Raw genomic sequence first — 23,043 nt, forward strand, 5'->3', positions numbered from 1 at the left:
CCCACCATGGCGATGGAATCAGTTATGAGCTTTAGCGAGCTCTCTTAGCGATTCGCTAGGAGATGAACGGGCTCCAGAAAAGAGCCTGATGGAAAGACCACTTTTCAGGGCAGGCAAAGGGGTGCCACGGTGCTTCCGACAGCCACATCCAAAGCTGCACCAGTAGGAAAGTGATGCCACTTGTTGAAGCAAGCAACCATCCCCCAAATCGTGACGTTCTGATCCCTGTCAACCCAAATCTTCATGGCGATTCCTTTCCTTGGTCAGCGCTGGGGGGCCTGATCAAAACGTCCAAGATAAAAGCCACTGGGTAGGGCTGGCGAAACAGTTTGACTGAGCTGTGGTATTCTGATGTAACGGGTATGCAGGGTGTGCTTCAGGTTTCGGAGGCTCTGGAAAAGGCCCCTGCCTTTGAAACAAGGGGTTCTTGGTGAAGCCCTCTGAGCTGGGTGATAGCCGGGAGAAAACAGCTCAGGACCCAGCTGGGCTTGTCAAACTCGAACGCGGGCAATGTTAGGAACACCGAAGCTAGGCATGGCTTGTTCAACAGGACCATCACTCAGCAAGGTCTGGCACCTCCTTGGAACCCCTTAGTGCAGCCTTCCTCAACCTGGGGCGCTCCAGATGTGTCGGACTGCACCTCCCAGAATGCCCCAGCCAGCAGAGCTGGCTGGGGCATTCTGGGAGTTGTAGTCCGACACATCTGGAGCGCCCCAGGTTGAGGAAGGCTGCCTTAGTGTGTGAAAACTTAACTAAACCTGAGCCTTGGTACAATCGCTAATCCATCTTCGCCATTACGCTCTTGCAGGGGAAACAGTTTAGGAAGACTGTTGGGAACAGTCCAGTGGGAACAGTCCAGTGCCTGCATGCAACACTCCATTGCAGGGGGTTGGACTCGATGGCCTTGTAGGCCCCTTCCAACTCTGCTATTCTATGATTCTATGATTACCTTTCTAGAGTGAACACAGCGTTTATATCATACCCAGTCCACATGCTCCTTGGTACATGCTCCCTCCTCTCCTGGCACATGGGAGACTGTAGGGAGAGGTGGCTTTAAGATTCCTAAAACATGCTCTAAAGGATTTCTGACCCAAATGACCCACATCATCAAGAACTGACCATGAAGGAAGAGCCACAAATGTCTGTGATTTCCAAATGAGCCACCGGCCCCGTGGCTCTTCTAACCGCCTCTCCCAGGCGGGCGGGCTTGGTAGGTGAGGCTAACGTGTCACAGTATCACCAGGGAACTGCAACAGTCATTAACGGGTCTCCAGCGGTCACAGAGAGAGGGGCAGGAGACGTTTGCATCGGGAAGGGAAGAGGCAGAGGCGGTTCTCCACATTGGACGGAGGTGACAACTGGCCACGCTTTAGCAGAACAGATCTCTAGAGAAACCAGCACAGCTGTGCTAACCTTCGGTCCCTCTCTCCCACAGCCCTGGGACACGTGACGTTTGTGTGTCTCCTGCTGGCTTTCTTTCCATACTTCCTGAGGTGTGTGTAAACGATTGATCCTATTTCTCTACTGTCATGGGGAGGGTTCTGGTGTGGGCGCGGGTGTTCTCTGTGCACTGTTAATACAGGATCTTTGGGATTTGCTCTATGGACCAAGAGAAAACCTGTAAGTTCTTTAATAAAAACAGATCACCAAAAAGGAACAGAGTCTAGATTATTCTGTGTGTGTGTGTGTGTGTGTGTGTGTGCGTGCGCGCGCATGTGTGTGTGTGTGTGATGGCTGGAGGGATCGGGGTGACAAAAAACGAGAAATGCAAGGAAGACTATCTAGTGCTTCACAGAATACTCCAGAATGGAACGGCATCTTACAAAGAACGCCGGCCTGGCCCCAGAAATAGCAGCTCCATTTCAAGGTTGCCCCTTCCCTTTTGCAGTGTCTAGTTCTCCATGTTCTGAGATTTCTAAGATGTGTTTCTCCGCCCCCAGCAGCAACCACGGATGTGACTACCTTTAGAATTGTACGAATAAAAACACACACCTTGGTTTAAGAGGAGAGTTAAGGCTCTTACAAATTCATCCCCGGGCTGCAAAACCAGCGAAATTTTAAGTTAAAGGTTCCTGCCTGAACCTCCGTACCATGTCAGCACATGCTCTGCTCTCTTGTAACTTGGCCTCTATGTACCCACCATTCACCATGGTCTTTCAATAACCTCTCTTGCAGTTTGCCAACATATTCACTGTCTACTGACATGTGTGGGAGAGCCCACAACCTCCCTAGGTCACTGATTCCATTGTCGTACTGCTCTAACTCGTACTGAATATGAGCCAACAGTGCGATATGGCTGCAAGAAAGGCAAATGCTATTTTGGGCTGCATTAATAGAAGTATAGCTTCCAAATCAGGTGAGGTACTGGTTCCTCTCTATTCGGCCCTGGTTAGGCCTCATCTAGAGTATTGCGTCCAGTTCTGGGCTCCACAATTCAAGAAGGACGCAGACAAGCTGGAGCGTGTTCAGAAGAGGGCAACCAGGATGATCAGAGGTCTAGAAACAAAGCCCTATGAAGAGAGACTGATAGAACTGGGCATGTTTAGCCTGGAGAAGAGAAGATTGAGGGGAGACATGATAGCAGTCTTCAAATACTTAAAAGGTTGTCACACAGAGGAGGGCCAGGATCTCTTCTCGATCCTCCCAGAGTGCAGGACACGGAATAACGGGCTCAAGTTAAAGGAAGCCAAACTTCCTGACTGTTAGAGCAGTGCGACAATGGAATCAGCTACCTAGGGAGGTTGTGGGCTCTCCCACACTAGAGGCATTCAAGAGGCAGCTGGACAACCATCTGTCAGGGATGCTTTAGGGTGGATTCCTGCATTGAGCAGGGGGTTGGACTCGATGGCCTTGTAGGCCCCTTCCAACTCTGCTATTCTATGATTCTAACCGTCAGGAAGTTTTTCCTGATGTCCAGCTGGAACCTGGCTTCCTTTCACTTGAGCCCGGAACGGGCTCAAGTGAAAGGAAGCCAGATTCCAGCTGGACATCAGGAAAAACTTCCTGACGGTTAGAGCAGTACAATGGAACCAGTGACCTAGGGAGGTTGTGGGCTCTCCCGCACTAGAGGCCTTCAAGAGGCAGCTGGACAACCACCTGTCAGGGTTGCTTTAGGGTGGATTCCTGCCTTGAGCAGGGGGTTGGACTCGATGGCCTTGTAGGCCCCTTCCAACTCTGCGATTCTATGATTCTATGATACTCCGAATCATAATCTGCAGAGCACTCTCCACAGGCAACAATCATGGCAGAACAAGGGATCTCAGGCTACATGGCCTTGCACATGCCTCTCTCAGCTATACTGCCAGAGTTCGAAAAGCCTCATTCATTGCTTATCTTGGCTCATGTTTCAAACGTTTCCTTACCTCAAGAGGACTAGAAACCTGCTTTTATACATAACGATCAGTTCAAAAGCACCAAGGGCAGGTCTCCCCGCCCGCCCACTTTCAGCCTATCCACTTGTCTCCTCAGGTAGCAGCAAGGATCAGTCAGGAGAAATAGGAGTGTCACACAATGAACCGTTTATTCACCTCTTCTCTCTTAATGATACTTAAAATCTCCTCTCTAAAGGTACGTGTCTGGAGTCAGAAAGCTGTTTGGTTTCTAGAGCACCGGAGCCGGAGTTCTCATGTCTGAAACATGTCAGGTTGGGGTTCTTCAGGGGCACTCCCAAGTCCCCATCGGGACGCTGGTCAGAATGTTTGCAAGGCCGCTTTAATCTGTCCCGATCCCCAGAAACGCCTCCGTGCGCACGTTGGCTCGGCCGTGCAAGGCAACGGCTGCGTGACTTGTTCTGAGTCGAAGGCTACTCACCGAGGTGCTGGCTGAACGAGCGCGCGAGGGCTGCTGAGGGAATGACAGGCTAATCCTGTTTCTTCCCACCGTTGCTTCTGCGGAGTTAAGCCAGGGTTGCTGAAATGGCTCCAACGAACGGATTAGGCAAGGAGACAAGGGTGCCAGGAAGACCACCGGCCCACACCTCTCGGAGAAGAGGAGCATCACATGGCATTCATCTGCATATGCAGCAAGTGGGTGGGGGGGATCAGCAGCTCAGCATTAACCTGCAAAAAAGGGAGCAAGGCCCACGATCAGCCCTCTCAGGCCTGGCGACTCAATAATCGAGGCTCAAGCAGGGACTGAGTGGGGCGGGGGTTGCTGAAAAGCTACTGGGGGCTGGTGGGGGTGAAGAGGCCAGTCACCTTCAGGGATAGAATCATAGAATCATAGAATAGCAGAGCCGGAAGGGGCCTACAAGGCCATTGAGTCCAACCCCCTGCTCAATGCAGGAATCCACCCTAAAGCAATCCCTGACAGAGGGCTGTCCAGCTGCCTCTTGAAGGCCTCTAGTGTGGGAGAGCCCACAACCTCCCTAGGTCACTGGTTCCATTGTCATACTTCTCTAACAGTCAGGAGGTTTTTCCTAATGTCCAGCTGGAATCTGGCTTCCTTTAACTTGAGCCCGTTATTCCGTGTCCTGCACTCTGAGAGGATCGAGAAGAGATCCTGGCCCTCCTCTGTGGGACAACCTTTTAAGTATTTGAAGAGTGCTATCATGTCTCCCCTCAATCTTCTCTTCTCCAGGCTAAACATGCCCTGTTCTTTCAGTCTCTCTTCATAGGGCTTTGTTTCCAGACCCCTGATCATCCTGGTTGCCCTCCTCTGAACACGCTCCAGCTTGTCTGCGTCCTTCTTGAATTGTGGAGCCCAGAACTGGATGCAATACTCTAGATGAGGCCTAACCAGGGCCGAATAGAGAGGAACCAGGACCTCACGTGATCTGGAAGCTATACTTCTATTAATGCAGCCCCAAATAGCATTTGCCTTTCTTGCAGCCGTATCGCACTGTTGGCTCAAATTCAGCTTGCGATCTACAACAATTCCAAGATCCTTCTCGTTTGTAGTATTGCTGAGCCAAGTATTCTCCATCTTGTAACTGTGCATTTCGTTTCTATTTCCTAGGTGTAGAACTTGGCCTTTATCCCTATGAAATTTCGTCCTGTTGTTTTCCAGGATCCAGGTGGAACCAGGATCGTTACGCACAAATCCCACCCAGCTTCCCTAGTTTTCCAACAGCTCACAGGAGCATGGAAAAACATCCTGCTTGTTATGCAGCTGGAGCCTGCAGCTGATGGCCTCGCATCAATGGCTGGAGCCATGTGAACGTGAGAGCCCTGCTGGGTTAGGCCAAAGGGCCATCTAGTCCAGCATCCTGCTTCATGGCAGATGCCTCCAGGAAGGCCACAGGCAGGGAAATGGAAAGCAAGGACCCTCTGCTGTCTTTGCTCCAAAGCAACTGGGCACCACGATTCAAGAAGGGTGCAGAAAAGCTGGAGCGTGTTCAGAGGAGGGCAACCAGGATGATCAGGGGTCTGGAAACAAAGCCCTATGAAGAGCGACTGAAAGAACTGGGCATGTTTAGCCTGGAGAAGAGAAGTTTGTGGGGAGACATGATAGCTCTCTTCAAATACTTAAAAGGTTGTCACACAGAGGAGGGCCAGGATCTCTTCTCGATCCTCCCAGAGTGCAGGACACGGAATAACGGGCTCAAGTTACAGGAAGCCAGATTCCATCTGGACAGCAGGAAAAACGTCCTGACTGTTAGAGCAGTACAATGGAACCAGTGACCTAGGGAGGTTGTGGGCTCTCCTGCACTAGAGGCCTTCAAGAGGCAGCTGGACAACCACCTGTCAGGGATCCTTTAGGGTGGATTCCTGCATTGAGCAGGGGGGTGGACTCGATGGCCTTGTAGGCCCCTTCCAACTCTGCTATTCTATGATACTCCTAATTATAATCTGCAGAGCACTCTCCACAGGCAACAATCGTGGCAGAACAAGGGATCTCAGGCTACATGGCTTTGTAGGCCCCTTCCAACTCTGTTATTCTATGATTCTAATAGGGGTGGTTCTGAACACAGAGTTCCAAGTAGCCGGGATGGCTTAAAGCCGCTGGTAGCCACTATCGCCCATGATTTTGCCTAATCCCCCTTTAAAGCTACCTAAGCCCTGGGATCACATTTAGCTGCATTTCTGTGCGAACACCGCATGGCAGTAAACGCCATTGAACACGGTGCAGCTGAGTAAACACGCACAGGACTGGGATGGAAACAGCCCCTCTCCCTTTTTTACCAATGTTTATTTGGCAATAAATAAACCCCCCATTCATTCCAACCGGATTCACTTTCAAGTAGGATTGGCCCAAGATGCTTCGGTTGCTCTTTTAGCTTTAATATATTTTAGATACCAATGTTGTTTTAAATTTGTTTTAAATTTGACCCTAAGCCACCTTGGGAAAACTTCTCTGTTTTCAAAAGTGGAATAGAAACCAGTAAAATACATGTTAGCGAGATCTGCTTCCACACGGAGAGGAAGTCAGACGGAGCACGGAGGCGGCCCTGTGGAGCAGCCACCAAGGCGCTTGTGCCAAGGTCCTTCCTAACGGGAAAAGACTGAAGCAAAATAGAAGCTGAGTAGCTCCACCTTCTCCCCAACACCTGTTGACAATTCCCCCTTTTCCCAGAGTAGTGGATGCGCTCCTCCCTTGATCCACAATCTTCTTCCAGAGGAAGAAGCTACCTCCTGTTCCCAGCTCCAGCCAGCAGCAGGCCGTCTCCTGACAAAACGGACATCCCGTCCGGTGCTATTCCATTCCTCCCCTTGGCTGACCACTCACCGGGGACTGGAGATACTGGTGCAGCAGCATCCGGAGTTCCGCATTCTGCTGGTGCAGCCCATCCGTCTCTGTGATCAGTTTTGCCCTCTGCGTCAGAATGTGGCTGGACAAGGTGGGAGAGAAAGAGAGAGAGGAACAACAGGCCCCCAAAAGCCTTCAGAACAGCATGGCCAAGAGAAGTCCCGGGCTCCTCCTGCCATGGCCCAGCTACGCCCTTATCTGGACAGGGATAACCTGGCTTCAGTTGTCCATGCTCTGGTAACCTCCAAGTTAGACTACTGCAATGCGCTCTACGTAGGGCTGCCTTTGAAGACGGTTCGGAAGCTGCAGCTCGTGCAAAATGCAGCGGCCGGATTGATTTCGGGAACCAGAAGGTTCGACCACATAACACCTGCTCTGGCCCGCTTGCACTGGCTGCCTGTATGTTTCCGAGCCCAATTCAAGGTGCTGGTTTTGACCTATAAAGCCTTACACGGCTTGGGACCACAATACTGGACGAACGCCTCTCCTGACGTGAATATACCCGGTCACTACGTTCAACATCTAAGGTCCTCCTCTGGGTGACTACACCAAGAGAGGCTCGGAATGTGGCAATGAGGGACAGGGCCTTTTCGGTGATGGCCCCCAGACTATGGAACGATCTCCCTGATGAGGCTCGCCTGGCGCCAACGCTGCTATCTTTCCGGCGCCAGGTTAAGACTTTCCTCTTTGCCCAGGCGTATGATGGCACATCTTAATCACCCACATGTTTAGTTTTTAAACGGTTTTTAATGCTTTATTTTTGTATGTTCTGTGTTTTAAATTTTTAAATTTTGTATACTTGTTTTTATCTCAATTTTAGAATTTCTGTAAAACGCCCAGAGAGCTCTGGCTATGGGGCGGTATATAAGTGTAATAAATAAATAAATGGTTCTAGGCCCTTAGGGAAACTCAGACTTAGAATCATAGAATAGCAGAGTTGGAAGGGGCCTACAAGGCCATCGAGTCCAACCCCCTGCTCAATGCAGGAATCCACCCTAAAGCATCCCTGACAGGTGGTTGTCCAGCTGCCTCTTGAAGGCCTCTAGTGTGGGAGAGCCCACAACCTCCCTAGGTAACTGGTTCCATTGTCATACTGCTCTAACAGTCAGGAAGTTTTTCCTGATGTCCAGCCGGAAATCAGGAAAAACTTCCTGACTGTTAGAGCAGTTCGACAATGGAATCAGTTACCTAGAGAGGGAAACTCAGACTGTGAGCGACAGAGGATCCACTTCCTCACGAGCTCACTGAGGGTCAAAGGGACCATACAGAGAAAGAACAAGAAAGACACTCCAGTCATTTCTAGCCAAGTGTTTGTGCACCTGTGCTCAAAAGCTGGCAACTAAAGGGGGACTGTCATAGGATTTGACAGGCTGACGCTGGAGTTGAAGAGCTGAGTATTCTCCCAACTCACCACCAGGGGCCACCCAAGGCACAGTCCTCTTCGGCAGCGGAGAGGAGATGGTTCGGCTCAAGGCTGCTCAGCCCACTCCTTGCACGGAGCTGTGTCCGGCCACCCCACTGCCCTTCAGGCTGCAGGGGCAAGGACCTACAAGTCCCACCACTTACTAGTACTTCTGCAAGCCAATAATCAACGCGTCCCACAGCTTCAGTTTTCCGTCTGGGATGACGTGGGCCAGCGCATCCCAGTACTCCGAGTCCTTGGAGTTGTCCCGTTCCTCATGTACTTTCTTCACCTGGGGGCGTTTCTCCCTGGAGGAGATGAAGGGAGCAGCTACTGGCTGGAAGGCAGAGCTTGGAACTCACCTAGGCCACCTCCCCACTGGGCCAGACCTGGGTGGGAAGGGAGCCTCATCCAAATGCCCCTTTATACCATCCCCACCCCCTGCAGCCACTAGCGTGAGTACAGCCCGATTCACACAAACAGGGTGACGTCCCCATTGGGAGCTGCCGTTGTTCTAGCCAGCTAATGTGTTGGCTTGTCAAAGCACAGCCTAGGTCTTGTCAAGCGTAGCAAGTAAACGACAGTCACAGCGCCCCCCCCCCTCCTTCCCTGGGATCTAGATGGGGGCCTTGATGTGAGGGGGCTTTTTTTACACTTCTCCACCCCCCACTGCCCTCCTGATCCAGATCAGGGCTCCCTGTGGCTTTTGTCAATGGAAGCTTTCCACCTGACGCAAATTGGCGCTATGGGTCTCCCTAAACCAGATCAGGACCACGATGGAGGCAAAGGGTTGAAATTCCTCTCCCCTCATACCATCATCCCAATCTGGATTTGCTCCGCCCACCACAGCTGCTACTTGCTTTTATTTTTTTAAAGTATTCATGCAATTACTGATGGTGTGAATAAGGCCACGTCTGTTTTGGCTCCAAGGAATCCTCACCAAACTACAATAGGACCCCGTCTCTTCCTGCTGCTGCTGCTACATAATCCAAAAAGGGTTTCTTCTTATTTAATCAATCATGTACGTATTTAAACAAAGCGAGGGTAGTGTAGATGGGGTCGCCCTTGTAGATGGGGGCTATCAACGGCTACTAGCCCTGGTGGTTATGTGCAACGGCTCAGAGTGCCTTTTACCATCTTCGGTTGGTTCGCCAACTACGGCCTCTCCTGGACAGGGATCGCTTGGCCACAGTGGTACAGGCATTGGTAACCTCAAGATTGGATTACTGCAACGCGCTCTATGTGGGGCTGCCCTTGAAGCTGCTCCGGAAGCTGGAGCTCGTGCAAAATGCTGCAGCTCGGCTGCTGTCTGGAGCTGCCCCTTTCCAGCATGTAACTCCTCTGCTGAGAGAACTGCACTGGCTGCCTATTCGCTACCGGGCCAGGTTTACGGTTTTGGTACTTGTGCACAAAGCCCTAAACAACTTGGGACCAGGATACCTGAGAGAGCTCTGCCTTCTCCCTTACCAACCTGCCCGGTCGCTGAGGTCATCCAAGGGCCTGCTCCTGGTGGTTCCCCATAGATCCATCCTCCGATTGGAATCCACCAGGGGAAGAGCCTTCAGCGTGGTGGCCCCCCTCCTGTGGAACTCCCTGCCTCTGGAGGTCAGGCAGGCGCCAACCTTGCACTCCTTTCGGCGCCTCCTGAAAACATCTTTATTCCAAGAAGCCTTTCTTTAACATGCAGCCTTGGATTTCTGTTTTTGCTTCTTTTTAATTTTTGTTTTAACTGTTGTTATTCTGGTTTTTTTTTCCATTTTACCTTGTACATCGCTCCGAAATTTTTCAATGGGGAGCGGTATATAAATATTCTAAATAAATAAATAAATAAATAACCTCCAGTATCCGAGGCAGTAAGCCTGTGTGCACCAGTTGCTGGGGAACATGGGCGGGAGGGTGCTATTGCACCATGTCCTGCCTTGTTGGTGCCTGGCCGATGGCTGCCTGGCCCCTGTGTGAACAGAGTGCTGGACTAGATGGACCCTGGGTCTGATGCAGCCTCAGGGCTCTTCTTGTGTTCTTCTTGTCAAAACATCAACCCAGGAAGCTGCCTTGTACAGTCAGACCACTGGTCCATCTAGCTGGCATTGTCTGCCCTGATGGTTTCTGTCAAACATTCTTCCAGCCCTCCCTGGAGGAACCAGGCATTGACCTTGGGGGCCTTTTGCAGACAGAGTAACCGCTCAACCACTCAGCGACAGACTCCACACTCCAATCCTGTGACGTGTGTGAAGGAAACCAATCTCTACTCGCCTTTGTTCGCAGCCGCTCACGAGCACCGCCTGGGCCGCTCTGCCCCAGAGCAGCTTCTGGTTGCAGCCCATCCTTCATCCCTTGGACACATCCCCTCCTCTCCCCTCCCCCTAGCCTCCAAAAACTGTCCGACCTCCGTCCTCCTCCCCGGCCAGACCCACCTTGGCTCCTGGAATGCCTGCACAAAAGCTTTGAGGGCCTTCAGGATGTCGTTTGGGTGCATATAGATGGCAGAGAGGGGCACCCCTGAGTGGATGGGGCCTTTGACCTCCACCTGTGGAACGACGGAGGTCTCCTTCTCTTCGGGACGCTCTGCATCTAGAGGCGCGTCTTTGGCTGCTGCATCTGCCAAGGTTGCTTCTGCATCCTAAGAGACAACGAGACCTTCAGGGAGAATTTTGTCTGCATCTCCCAGGTGAACCTTGTTAAGTATAAGAAAGTAAAAGGCTTGCGTAGTCATTAAAATTGTGTGTGCGGCTATCTCAAGGCTAAATTTTTGTGAACCGCCCAGAGAGCTTCGGCTATTGGGCGGTATAAAAATGTAATAAATAAATAAATAAATAAACAGAGGAAGACTATCTGTGAGCAATTACCTTGAGATACTGGGAACCTTGCCAGGATTCTCTAAGATATCATGGTGTTAATGATATGAATATACCAAAGATCCTTGAGGCTGGGTTAGCCTAATCACAGCTGTATGTAATACAGATAAGAACTGTGTAGATGTGTAGATGTGTATAGTCTTTTGTCACTCTGCACAATGACACGGAACTGTTAAGAAGTCTGAAGCTAATAAACTTACTCTGCTAAGTAGGACCTGCATTGTGAGCTGTGTTTCTGAGCACAAACAGAATTCCCAAGGAAAATTTCTGGCCCCAACAAACCTGATGGGTTATTTATTTATTTATTCATTCATTCATTCATTGCATTTCTATACCGCCCAATAGCCGAAACTCTCGGGGCGGTTTCATAAAAATTAAAACTATTCAAAGTATAAAACAAACAGTATAATAGCATGATATAAAATACAATATAAAAGCACAACCTGGATAAAATCAACAGGACTGCAGAAATACAAATTTAAAGTACAAATTTAAAACAGCCAAGTTGAAATTGAATGTATAGACTGTTAAAATGCTGAGAGAATAAAAAAGTCTTCACCTGGCGTCTGAAAGAATATAGTGTAGGTGCCAGGCGAACCTCACTCATTCCACAGCCGGGGTGCCACAGCAGAGAAGGCCCTGCTCCTCCTGGTAGCCACCTGCCTCACTTCCTTTGGCAGGGGCTCGCGGAGAAGGACCCCTGAGGATGACCTTAGGGTCCGGGCAGGTACATATGGGAGGAGGCGTTCCTTCAGATCACCTGGCCCCAAGCCGTTTAGGGCTTTAAATGTTAATACCAGCACTTTGAATCGGGCCCAGACCTGGACTGCATCTGGGTGCGTCATTATCTGATGCAATGTGCTGCTAGAAAATGGGTTGAAGGCCACCAACTTGGATGGCTTTAAAAGGGCACTAGAAGATTATATGGAGAAGGACAAGTCCACCATCTCTACATTCTACGAGTAAAGAGGACTAAAGGGAAAAAGAGAAGGCGAAACCTTGGTGAAAAGCAAACATGGCACAAATCTATCAGTGATGGTCAAAAGGGAAGTAAACTGGGGGGGGGGATAAAAGAGGAGGAATATTCCTCACATGCCCTAAGGCAGGGGTGGGGGATCTTAGGGAAAGTGGGCGGAGCCAGATCTCGTACTGGGCGGAGCACGATTTTATGGCTGGGCCACAGGAAAATAGGCAGGATGCTGAAGCAGCTGAAGCCTTGCTCTGCCGCGTCAGCCCAGCAGTCGCTGCGTTTGCCCGTTCCAGCCCCGTTTCCACCTCCTTACCTGGCCAGAGGCCACCTGCTGAGTCTTGAAATTCATGAAGAACTCCACCATTTGATACACGTCATCTTCACTGTTGATCGACAGAGCCTGAGGAGAGGCAGAGGAAGCCCGCAGGTCAGCAGTCTGTCTGGGGGGCTGGCAAGTGCCCGGTTAATGCCCAACGGCAGGCTCACCTGACACCGTGCGGGCCAGTACTGCTTGTCCCAGGGCAGCTGGGGGAAAAGCCGGCACGGAAGGCACCTGCAACCTCCATCCGGGGGGAGGGGGAGGGGGAAATGGTAGCAAGTGAGCCACTGGCTGCCCAGTGTGCTGAGGCCCAAGCAAAAGTGGTGCCACAGCAATTTTCGGCGGTGGCTTTAACGCAGCGCTTTTGCCCCGTGGGAACAAGCTCAGGCATTTACCGTGCTGATGGTTTGGTGCTTCAGAATCTTCTGCGTGTGGAGAAGTAGCATGGGCTGGGAGACTTCTGCATGTTCCCAGGTGTGTGTGCTTATAAGGCATGGATGGTGGACTGCGCCTCTTTCCCCACCATGGGATCTGTGTCGGCAGGGCTCAGGCCAGCAGGGAGGGAGGGAAGCAACTCTGTCTCCATGAGCAACACCCCACAATTCTCCATAGGAATGGATGGAAGCCATTCATTTACAGGGGAGGAAGCCCAGAGCAAGCGCTTTGGGACACCGGTGGGGTGGGAGGCTGCAGTTCCTGTGTTTGCCAGACAGAGATGCAGCTTTCTCTCTTCTCAACTGTGCCCCACGCCGAAGCTTATTTCCTCGTCCCACAGACCCGTCAGAACCACTGAGGGCCTCATGAGCCCTTAGCCATCGGCACAGCCTGGCTGTGGGACTCCTCCGTTTCTGTTCTTGCTCCTTGGGAGCTGGTCTGTGTAGCTGCAGGTGGTTAGAACAGCCAGACAGCGATTAATGGATATAGCTTGCCAGGAACGACAGGGAGCTGCCCGTGGCCCATGCTCCCCATACGCACTAGGCTTAATCAGTCACCTTGATAAAGGTGGCCCTCCATGCTTACGTTGGCTGACTACCCCCAAGTATAGGAGGGCATTTACCCTGGCTAGATTTAATGCCCTCCCCTCCAAGTTGATGGAAGGTAGATATAAAAAAAATCCCTTTATGTCAAAGATGCTGCCCTTGTCATAAAACTGAAGTAGAGAACATTACTCATGTCCTGCTCCTTTGCAATTTTTATGATGACATTAGAAAGGAGTCGATACGTCCTATCACACAGGCTCTGCCCGGTCGATCCCCGGAGACCCTGACGATTAGTCTCCTCCAGGGTCAAAATAAAACAATTCCCATACAGGTCGCCAAGTTTTTAAACCTGCCCATCCTTACCAGACCCCGCATGGTTGTATAACTGTTTGAATATATTCAGATCAAGGCCTAATGTTAATTTATATATCCTTCTTTTGATTCTGTTCCCTTCCACTCTTGATCCCTACTTCCTGACTGTTAGAGCAGTATGACAGTGGAACTAGTGACCTAGGGAGGTTGTGGGCTCTCCCACACTAGAGGCCTTCAAGAGGCAGCTGGACAACCCTCTGTCAGGGACGCTTTAGGGTGGATTCCTGCATTGAGCAGGGGGTTGGACTCCATGGCCTTGTAGGCCCCTTCCAACTCTACTATTCTATGATTCTATGAAATTCCCTTCTTTATGCAATACTATACTTTTAGTATTGTATAAGGATCTCTTCTCGATCCTCCCAGAGTGCAGGATATGGAATAATAGGGTCAAGTTAAAAGAAGCCAGATTCCAGCTGGACATCAGGGAAAACTTCCTGACTGTTAGAGCAGTATGACAGTGGAACTAGTGACCTAGGGAGGTTGTGGGCTCTCCCACACTCGAGGCCTTCAAGAGGCAGCTGGAGAACCATCTGTCGGGGATGCTGTAGGGTGGATTCCTGCATTGAGCAGGGGGTTGGACTCAACGGCCTTGTAGGCCCCTTCCAACTCCGCTATTCTATAATTCTATGTACTATTTCCTTACATGTTTTAATGATATGTTTTCCGTGATTAATTCAATGTATTGATTCCCTGTTGAAACGATTTGTACTTTTCTCTTTCTGGTTAGAACAGCCAACAATGCGGAGTAGCTTAGGGCAGCCCAAAGGTCTTGCTTTGAGATCTGGTGGCCTTGAGTCGCACCTCAGGCAAAAGGCCTTGCGTCAAAACCGGCAGCGCTCCTCTGACCCCAAGCAAAACTCCACGGCTGGGCAGCCTTGACAGCCCAGCTTCTCTGCCACGGATCCAGGGAGCCTTCTCTAAGAACCCGCTGCTGGGGACGAGCTGGGCAGGGGTCCGAACCGGCCGGCCGGCCGGCACAAGCTCCCTCCCAACCTGCCTCTGCAAAGAGAAGTGAAACTCACTGTGAAGATGGAGTCCAGCTTCATGAGGGTGCGGTCGTGCTTCTCCAAGGGCTGGAGGAGGCCCCGCAGCTTGCTTTCAATCAGGAAGCCCTGGCAAGAGAAGGGGAGACTGAGGAGCCCTGGGAACTGGCAGGAAAACACCAGGCATCCCTTGAACAGGTGGCAGGACATGAGGTCAGGGCAGGCAAGGTCTCAGCGGCGGCAGCCCAGGCGGATGGCCGCACCGTCCCCCTCCAACTCACCGACTCGTCACACATAAGCTCCAAGATGTGCTTGACTGTCTTGGCTGAGATGGTCCAAAGCGCCTTGGTCTCTGGGTCAGCATCAGCCGCCTCCTGGCAGCCCTCCTCTGGGCTTCCTTCCTTCTCTTCTTGCGGGCTGCCCTCGGGCATGGGGAACTCCTGGGGCGATTTGCTCGCTACGGGAAAGAGCCATGGCCTTGAAGCAGCAGCGCGGCAAAGAGGCCCTGAGAGACACACACGGCCGGGAGTCCTGCTGCCTGGAGGTGGTGGCCTCTCCCACACTGGAGGCCTTCAAGAGGCAGCTGGACAACCATCTTTCAGGGATGCTTTAGGGTGGATTCCTGCATTGAGCAGGGGGTTGGACTCGATGGCGTCATAGGCCCCTTCCAACTCTGCTATTCTGTGATTCTATGATTAACGGGCTCAAGTTACAGGAAGCCAGATTCCAGCTGGACATCAGGAAAAATTTCCTGACTGTTAGAGCAGTACGACATTGGAACCAGTGACCTAGGGAGGTGGTGGCCTCTCCCACACTAGAGGCCTTCAAGAGGCAGCTGGACAACCATCTGTCAGGGATGCTTTAGGGTGGATTCCTGCATTGAGCAAGGGGTTGGACTTGATGGCCTTGTAGGCCCCTTCCAACTCTGCTATTCTATGATTCTAGGATAGGTTCCCCTTCATAGAAACACGGGTGCATTTCTGAAGGAGCCAACTCTCCTTTCAGAAAGGACAGTCGTGAGGCCATGACCAGGGCCACGTGAATCCCACAATTCCAGGCAAGCACCAAACTTGACCCTGGCTGCAACAGCCCAAGATACTCAACCTGATTTATTTCTAAAAGGGAAAGATCTACTACTTATGACTTCACAAATATAACTTGATGAAAGAATTCAGCAGCCTGAAGATCTCAGCTTCCACTGTTACTTTTTTGGGGTGCGGGGTGGGAAGGCAAGTTTCAGGTTTCTATCCCTTACTTCCAGGTAAAGCATGGAGTGCTTTCCATGTCGTTCCCCGCTCTCCCTTCCCAGAAATCACCCGCTTGCCAAAGAAATCCCAATTTTTGAAATCAGGGAAGCAGAATAGTTTCCGTACAGGTGAGCAGGGTTCTGCAAACAGCTTCAATTTACGAAACTCATTCTGACTTCAGAACTTGAGCTTCCTCGTGGCAGGGGTGGACGCAAGGCTCCTTGGATCGAACGCAACCGCCCCTCCCCAGGTCGGCAAAGGGGTGAGCGGCAAGCCTTGCTTACTTTCCGACGCCATCACCTCCTGGGCCAGCTCGTTGGCTGACTTCATCTTCTTGCTATGCACGATGGGCCCCACGTTGTGCAGGAACCAGCTGTCAGGCTCAACCCAGGGCAAGCCCAGCTGCTGGGCGTGGATGATGTGGTCGGCGTCGAGGGCTTTGCGGATCAGCGCCTTGGCCTCCTCCTCGTTCATCAGCCAGACGTCCAGGAAGTGCTCGGCGTCCACAATGGCAAAGTGTCTGAGGGAAGAGAGCGGGCGCATTTGCGACACGCGCATTCCTCGACGCTCAGGCATCGGCTGTTGACATCGGCCCAGAGAGGCCTGTTTTAGAAAGGGCCACAACTCCCCGGAGGAGAACCGGCCTTGCGTGCTGAAGGCCCCAGGCTCTCTCTCCTGAATTTCCACTCGCAAGGATCTCAGGTGGACTGGGAAAGACCCCTGTCTGAGACTCCAGAGAGAGCTGCTGCCAGTCAGAGGTCAGGGGTCTGGAAACAACGCCCTATGAGGAGAGACTGAAAGAACTGGGCATGTTGAGCCTGGAGAAGAGAAGACTGAGGGGAAGCATGACAGCACTCTACAAAGGTTGTCACACAGAGGAGGGCCAGGATCTCTTCTCGATCCTCCCAGAGTGCAGGACACGGAATAACGGGCTCAAGTTAAAGGAAGCCAGATTCCGGCTGGACATCAGGAAAAACTTCCTGACTGTTAGAGCAGTACGACAATGAAACCAGTTGCCTGGTGAGGTTGTGGGCTCTCCCACACTAGAGGCCTTCAAGAGGCAGCTGGACAACCACCTGTCAGGGATGCTTTAGGGTGGATTCCTGCATTGAGCAGGGGGTTGGACTCGATGGCCTTGTAGGCCCCTTCCAACTCTACTATTCTGATTCTATGATAGCACATGCAGCCAAAAGCCCACAGACAAATGCCTCCCACCTGGGTTTAGAGGGCAAGGCTCCTGGTTTAGGAAAGCCGCACACACACACCTTCCTCCAAGCTGCCCTGAGCTGCAGAACTCCTCCTCTTTGCCACATGCGCACTGGCTGCTAAACTCTGGGCCAAACAGCTGGGCCTCCCAGGTGTCTCTCTCCTCCACTCCCCCCTCCCCCCACCCCACCTCATGGTTCTCTGCAGGTCCTTGTACTGCTCCACAATCCGCTTGTAGTCAGCTGTCAGCGTCAGGTTCTCCTCACGGTACTGCTTGATCTGCTTGGCCAGTTTCAGGCGCAGGTTATTGAGCACGTCGTGCAACCTGAGGAAGGAAGGGCGGGAGGGAGCTTCGATTCCAAAAGAGAGAGCACAACTAACCAGCCACCCTACCGAACCGATGCCTCGGGGCAGTCAGGGCCGCAGGGGAAGGGCCTAGCCAAGCTCAAGGGCCTACAACCCTTCCTGGCTTTTGGTTGAACCTCACTTTGCAACATTCATAGGGGTGCTTCTCACCCCATGGACTTCCGACACTGCATCACTGGTTATACACAAGCTGGGAAGTTTCTCAGTGCATGCATGCTATGGCTACAATCCAGCACAGAATTCAGCATGCTGGAAGCCATGCGTTATTTGAAGGAACGCCTCCTCCTATATGTACCTGCCCGGACCTTAAGATCATCCACAGGGGCCCTTCTCCGTGAGCCCCTGCCAAAGGAAGTGAGGCAGGTGGCTACTAGGAAGAGGGCCTTCTCCGCTGTGGCACCCTGGCTGTGGAACGAGCTCCCCAGAGAGGTCCGCCTGGCGCCTACACTGTACTGCTTTCGTCACCAGCTGAAGACCTTTTTATTCTCTCAGTATTTTAACACTTAATTTTAACTTAAATTTAAATTTTACTGTTTTAACTCTGTATTTTAATCTTATATCAATTTTTGTATTTTTGTATTTTGCTTTTAACCTGTTGGTTGTTTTATTATAGTTTTAATTTTTGTGAACTGCCCAGAGAGCTTCGGCTATTGGGCAGTATAAAAATGTAATAAATAAATAAATAAACCCCCTTACAAAACTCTGCTTCTGTTGTAGATCCACAATCACTCCTAGGGCATCTGGCCAGCTGGCACCCTGCTGGGCACCCTGAATAGCCTTGTCACCCTTATTTTGTCATCCAAAATGCAATAGGCCAACTGGTTCCAACCACTTTGGCCTTTTGAGTTGTAAGTTACTATCATTAAGAAGATGGGTCCAGCCACTAGATAATTTTCTGATTTGCTGGCTAGACCACTGACGTCAGAAATGGGGGCTATCGCAGTATCAGACCAACCAACCCTCACTCTCTGCAAAGGGCCTGGCTTTTACTGAGCAGAGATCCCCGTGGAAAAGATCCCCTCAGTCTTTCTAGAGATTTTCCTACGTACACCATCAAACTGGAAGTCAGATGTTCTCTCTCTCCCTCTCTCTCAGACCATGCTGTCTGCAATAAAGACGGCATGTTCTAGGACCCAAGACTGTACTCAAGTAGGTGTTGTAATAAGTTAGGGTAACTTTTTGATTCTTATTTCAAATTCTGTGTTTGTGTGCGATTTTGCCTTCCCTGGTTTCCCCTCTCATTTTTCTTTTTCTCCCTGAATAAACTCCTTTTATATTGGACATTTGGCTGTGTTGTTTCAAAAGGGATTTCTCACTGAACTCATCCCCACGTGAAAGACCGGGTGGTTACAAAGCTACCATTCATGTTTCAGGATTTTTAGAAGTGTTTTGGAAAGTTGTTTCTGGACTTTGGGAAGAAAAGTCTAAAGCATCTCTCTTTCCCCCCAGGTCTGTGCTAAAGGGAGGGGCCCTTGGTGGCTGGCCAGAACAAGGTGTGTCAGGACGTTCATCCTGACTGGTGGAAACCTATCAGGAATTATTTTCCTGGGTAACCCACATAAAGAAGGGGTCCACCAGGAGGAAAACCGATCCCCCCTGCTGGTCTCATAGCAGCCAGTGTCTGCAGGAGAAAGCACCAAAGGAAAGGGAAACAAATAAAAGGAAGTCCTTCTTCACACAGCGCACAGTTAAACTATGGAACTCACTACCACCAGATGGAGTGATGGCCACCCATTGGGATGTTTTTAAAAGGGGGTTGGATATATTCCTGGAAGAGAAGGCTATCCATGGCTACTGGTCCTGATGGCTCTGTGCAACCTCCAGTATCAGAGGCAGTGAGCCTGTGTGCACCAGCTGCCGGGGAACATGGTGGAATGTTGCTGTTGCACTTGCGTCCTGCTTATGGGTTCTTGGTCGACAGCTGGTTGGCCACTGTGTGAACAGAACGCCAGACTAAATGGACTTAAAATACTTAAAAGGTTGTCACCCAGAGGAGGGCCAGGATCTCTTCTCGATCCTCCCAGAGTGCAGGACACGGAATAACGGGCTCAAGTTAAAGGAAGCCAGATTCCGGCTGGACATCAGGAAAAACTTCCTGACTGTTAGAGCAGTGCGACAATGGAATCAGCTACCTAGGGAGGTTGTGGGCTCTCCCACACTGGAGGCCTTCAAGAGGCAGCTGGACAACCCTCTGTCAGGGATGCTTTAGGGTGGATTCCTGCATTGAGCAGGGGGTTGGACTCGATGGCCTTGTAGGCCCCTTCCAAGTCTATGATTCTATGACCCTCGATATGATCCAGTATCAGGGCACTTCTGGTGTTCTCATGTGGGCGTGGGGTGTGTCATGCTGCCGCCTTACCGATTGAGCTTCCTCTTCTGTTGGGATTTGATGATGGTGTTCTCTTCATCCCTCTTCTTCAGCACCTGGAAGTTGTACTCCAGCTTCTCCTGGTTCAGCTGATAGATGGCTTTCATTTGCTGGAGCTGCTGCTCCAGGACCTGGCACCCCATGGGGAAAAGACGGGGTAAGGCAAAGGTCATGGCGCAACTCGCACTCATGATCTTGCTGCCACTAAGACTGGCCTCCAATCTGACGTATCAGAAAGAGTGGTGGCCCTGTTGTCTTTTGGTGGTTCGTGAAGGGGACGGACGTTGCCCATACTCAAAGCAAGTCCAGATAGGGAGAGGGCTTTTTCGGTGGTGGCCCTCCGACTGTGGAATGATCTCCCTGACGAGGCCCGCCTGGCGCCAACCCTGTTATCTTTCAGGCGCCAGGTCAAGACTTTTCTCTTCTCCCAGGCATTTAACAGCATCTAACAACGCTAAGTTTGTTTTTTAACGGACCCCCAGAACTGCTGTTTTTAAATGGATACCGTTGTTTTTATACTGTTGTTCTTATGTTTTAAATTTTGTACATTTTTAATGTTTACTGTTTTTAACTTTTGTGAACCGCCCAGAGAGCTTCGGCTGTGGGGCCATATAGAAATGTAATAAATAAATAAATAAATACTGCCCCCGCCCCCTGAGCCAACACACTCATTGAAACCCCCCAGTGCCCTCGTCAGGAACCAGGAGACTCAGCTGGGAATCTGAAGGGAGGGCAAAAAAGCAGGGATGGAGGATTTATGCACGGAGTGTCGGAACTAAAACAATTATTCTCGGTGGTCTCATCCCTACACTGCTATGCATGAATCGGAGCATCACCTTCCTATTGATGCCAGGGAAGCTGGGTCAGGATTTCCAAACCATGTGGGGACAAGACAATGATGAAGTGATTTTTAATTGCTAGCCTTCTTCACAATTAAATTAGCACTCCCTGGTGCTCGTGCTGTGGGCACCCAGTGCTACTGAACAGAAAGGCCCAGTTTCTTCCGGCTATTTATTTATTTATTTATTTATTTATTTATTTTATTAATTGAATTTATATCCTGCCTGTTTTCCTGCAAGGAACCCAAGGCGGCATACATAATCCTGATCCTCTTCTACAAACGAGAAGGATCTTGGAATTGTTATAGATCACTAGCTGATTATGAGCCAACAGTGCGATATGGCTGCAAGAAAGGCAAATGCTATTTTGGGCTGCATTAATAGAAGTATAGCTTCCAAATCACGCGAGGTACTGGTTCCTCTCTATTCGGCCCTGGTTAGGCCTCATCTTGAGTATTGCGTCCAGTTCTGGGCTCCACAATTCAAGAAGGACGCAGACAAGCTGGAGCGTGTTAAGAGGAGGGCAACCAGGATGATCAGGGGTCTAGAAACAAAGCCCTATGAAGAGAGACTGAAAGAACTGGGCATGTTTAGCCTGGAGAAGAGAAGATGGAGGGGAGACATGATGGCAGTCTTCAAATACATAAAAGGTTGTCCCACAGAGGAGGGCCAGGATCTCTTCTCGATCCTCCCAGAGTGCAGGACACGGAATAACGGGCTCAAGTTACAGGAAGCCTGACTGTTAGAGCAATACGACAATGAAACTAATGACTTCCTGACTGTTAGAGCAATACAACAATGGAACCAATGACATAGGGAGGTTGTGGGCTCTCCCACACACGAGGCCTTCAAGAGGCAGCTGGACAAGCATCTGTCAGGGATGCTTTAGGGTGGATTCCTGCATTGAGCAGGGGGTTGGACTCGATGGCCTTGTAGGCCCCTTCCAACTACTATTCTATGGTTCTATGGTTCTATGATTCTCCATGTTATCCTCACATCAACAACCCTGTGAGGTGGGATGGGCTGAGAGTCTGGGACTGACCCGAAGTCACCCAGTGGGTTTCTGTGGCCGAGTGGGGGCTAGAACCCGGATCTCCCGATTCCAAGTCCAACCCTTTAGCCACTACGCCACACAGGCTCTCTATCAGACGAAATAAGGAGCGTCCATGGAGGAATCTCTGCAGAAGCCACACCGCCCCCTCCCCATCGTTCCTCAGGGCAAGGACGCCTCCTGCGCTTTGAGCATCAACCCCATCGCAGTCCCAGGGGACTGTCCTCTTCCAGACCTGCACATCAAGCTCCAGCTTGATCTTGATAACATTGTACTCCTCGGCATCCTGCACCCGCAACTGGTTGAGCTCCTGCTCGTACTCTTCCACCTTCTTCAGGCGGGCCAGCATGAAGTCCAGCTAGAGCAAAAGTGGGAGACACTTGATAGTCAGAGTTCTGACTAAAGATGCACCGGGGGGGGGGGGGGAGAAAGTAGAAAGCGTTTCATCTGAATTATGCAAATTAAAATGCCTTCACGTAATTTCATTACAGTGTGCTGTATTCTACTTAATAATAATAATAATAATAATAATAATAATAATAATAATATATTTATTTATTTGTTACCCGCCTCTCCCTCTGGATCGAGGCGGAGTTCAACACAAATAAAAACACCATAAAATACATACAACTAATTCAAACGTTTAAAACCAGTGCATCATTAAAAGCAGCACAGCATTTAAAAAGGCATCTTAAAATTCAGCTGGGTAGGCCTGCCGGAAGAGACCAGTCTTTATGGCTTTCTTAAATTCCGGAAGACTGTTAAGTTGACAAATCTCTCCCGGCAAGCCATTCCACAGTCCGGGAGCGGCAGAAGAGAAGGTCCGCTGGGTAATACCTGTCAGCCTAGTTTTGGCTAGCTGAAGGAAATTCTTCCCAGAGGACCTGAGTGTGCGGGGCGGATTGTACGGGAGAAGGTGACAGCACAGGTAGCCTGGACTCAAACCATGTAGGGCTTTAAAGGTGATAACCAACACTTTATACTTCGCCTGGAAACTAATTGGCAGCCAGTGAAGAGATTTTAAGGCTGGTGTGATGTGGTCCCCCCTAGGTGTACCGGTGACCAGCCTGGCTGCCATATTTTGAACTAGCTGAAGTTTCCAGACTAGGCACAAAGGTAGCCCCATGTAGAGCGCATTGCAGAAGTCGAGCCTCGAAGTTACTAGCGCGTGCACGACCATCTTTAGGTCTTCCGACTCTAGGAAGGGGCGCAGCTGGTGTATCAGCCGAAGCTGATAGGAGGCACTCCTGGCCGTCGCATCTATCTGGGCTGTCATTTGGAGCGACGGATCCAGAAGCATCCCCAAGCTGCGAACGCAGTCTTTCAGGGGGAGTGCAACCCCATCCAGAACTGGTTGACACACCTCCAAACCCAGGTTCCGGCCTTTGACAGCAAGCA

The 23,043-nt window shown here is 50.8% G+C and overlaps 1 protein-coding gene across 1 annotated transcript in view; it reads right to left on the minus strand.

Annotated features, from left to right (window-relative positions):
* Positions 1 to 3,714: 3,714 nt before the first annotated feature.
* DRC1 (dynein regulatory complex subunit 1) overlaps positions 3,715 to 23,043 on the minus strand; it is a 32,535-nt gene continuing 13,206 nt past the window's right edge. Inside the window, exons 7-17 of the mRNA XM_063123785.1 lie at positions 21,881 to 22,003; positions 19,747 to 19,886; positions 17,212 to 17,346; positions 16,100 to 16,335; positions 14,850 to 15,025; positions 14,608 to 14,697; positions 12,228 to 12,314; positions 10,504 to 10,709; positions 8,254 to 8,397; positions 6,667 to 6,769; positions 3,715 to 4,058 (exon numbers count right to left, since the gene is read on the minus strand). Coding sequence (XP_062979855.1) covers positions 3,996 to 4,058; positions 6,667 to 6,769; positions 8,254 to 8,397; positions 10,504 to 10,709; positions 12,228 to 12,314; positions 14,608 to 14,697; positions 14,850 to 15,025; positions 16,100 to 16,335; positions 17,212 to 17,346; positions 19,747 to 19,886; positions 21,881 to 22,003 — 1,503 coding nt within the window. The 3' untranslated portion in view covers positions 3,715 to 3,995. The remainder of the gene's footprint in view (positions 4,059 to 6,666; positions 6,770 to 8,253; positions 8,398 to 10,503; positions 10,710 to 12,227; positions 12,315 to 14,607; positions 14,698 to 14,849; positions 15,026 to 16,099; positions 16,336 to 17,211; positions 17,347 to 19,746; positions 19,887 to 21,880; positions 22,004 to 23,043) is intronic.

Source organism: Elgaria multicarinata, chromosome 4 (assembly GCF_023053635.1).
Source record: "Elgaria multicarinata webbii isolate HBS135686 ecotype San Diego chromosome 4, rElgMul1.1.pri, whole genome shotgun sequence".
In the NCBI taxonomy this organism is placed as follows: domain Eukaryota; kingdom Metazoa; phylum Chordata; class Lepidosauria; order Squamata; family Anguidae; genus Elgaria; species Elgaria multicarinata.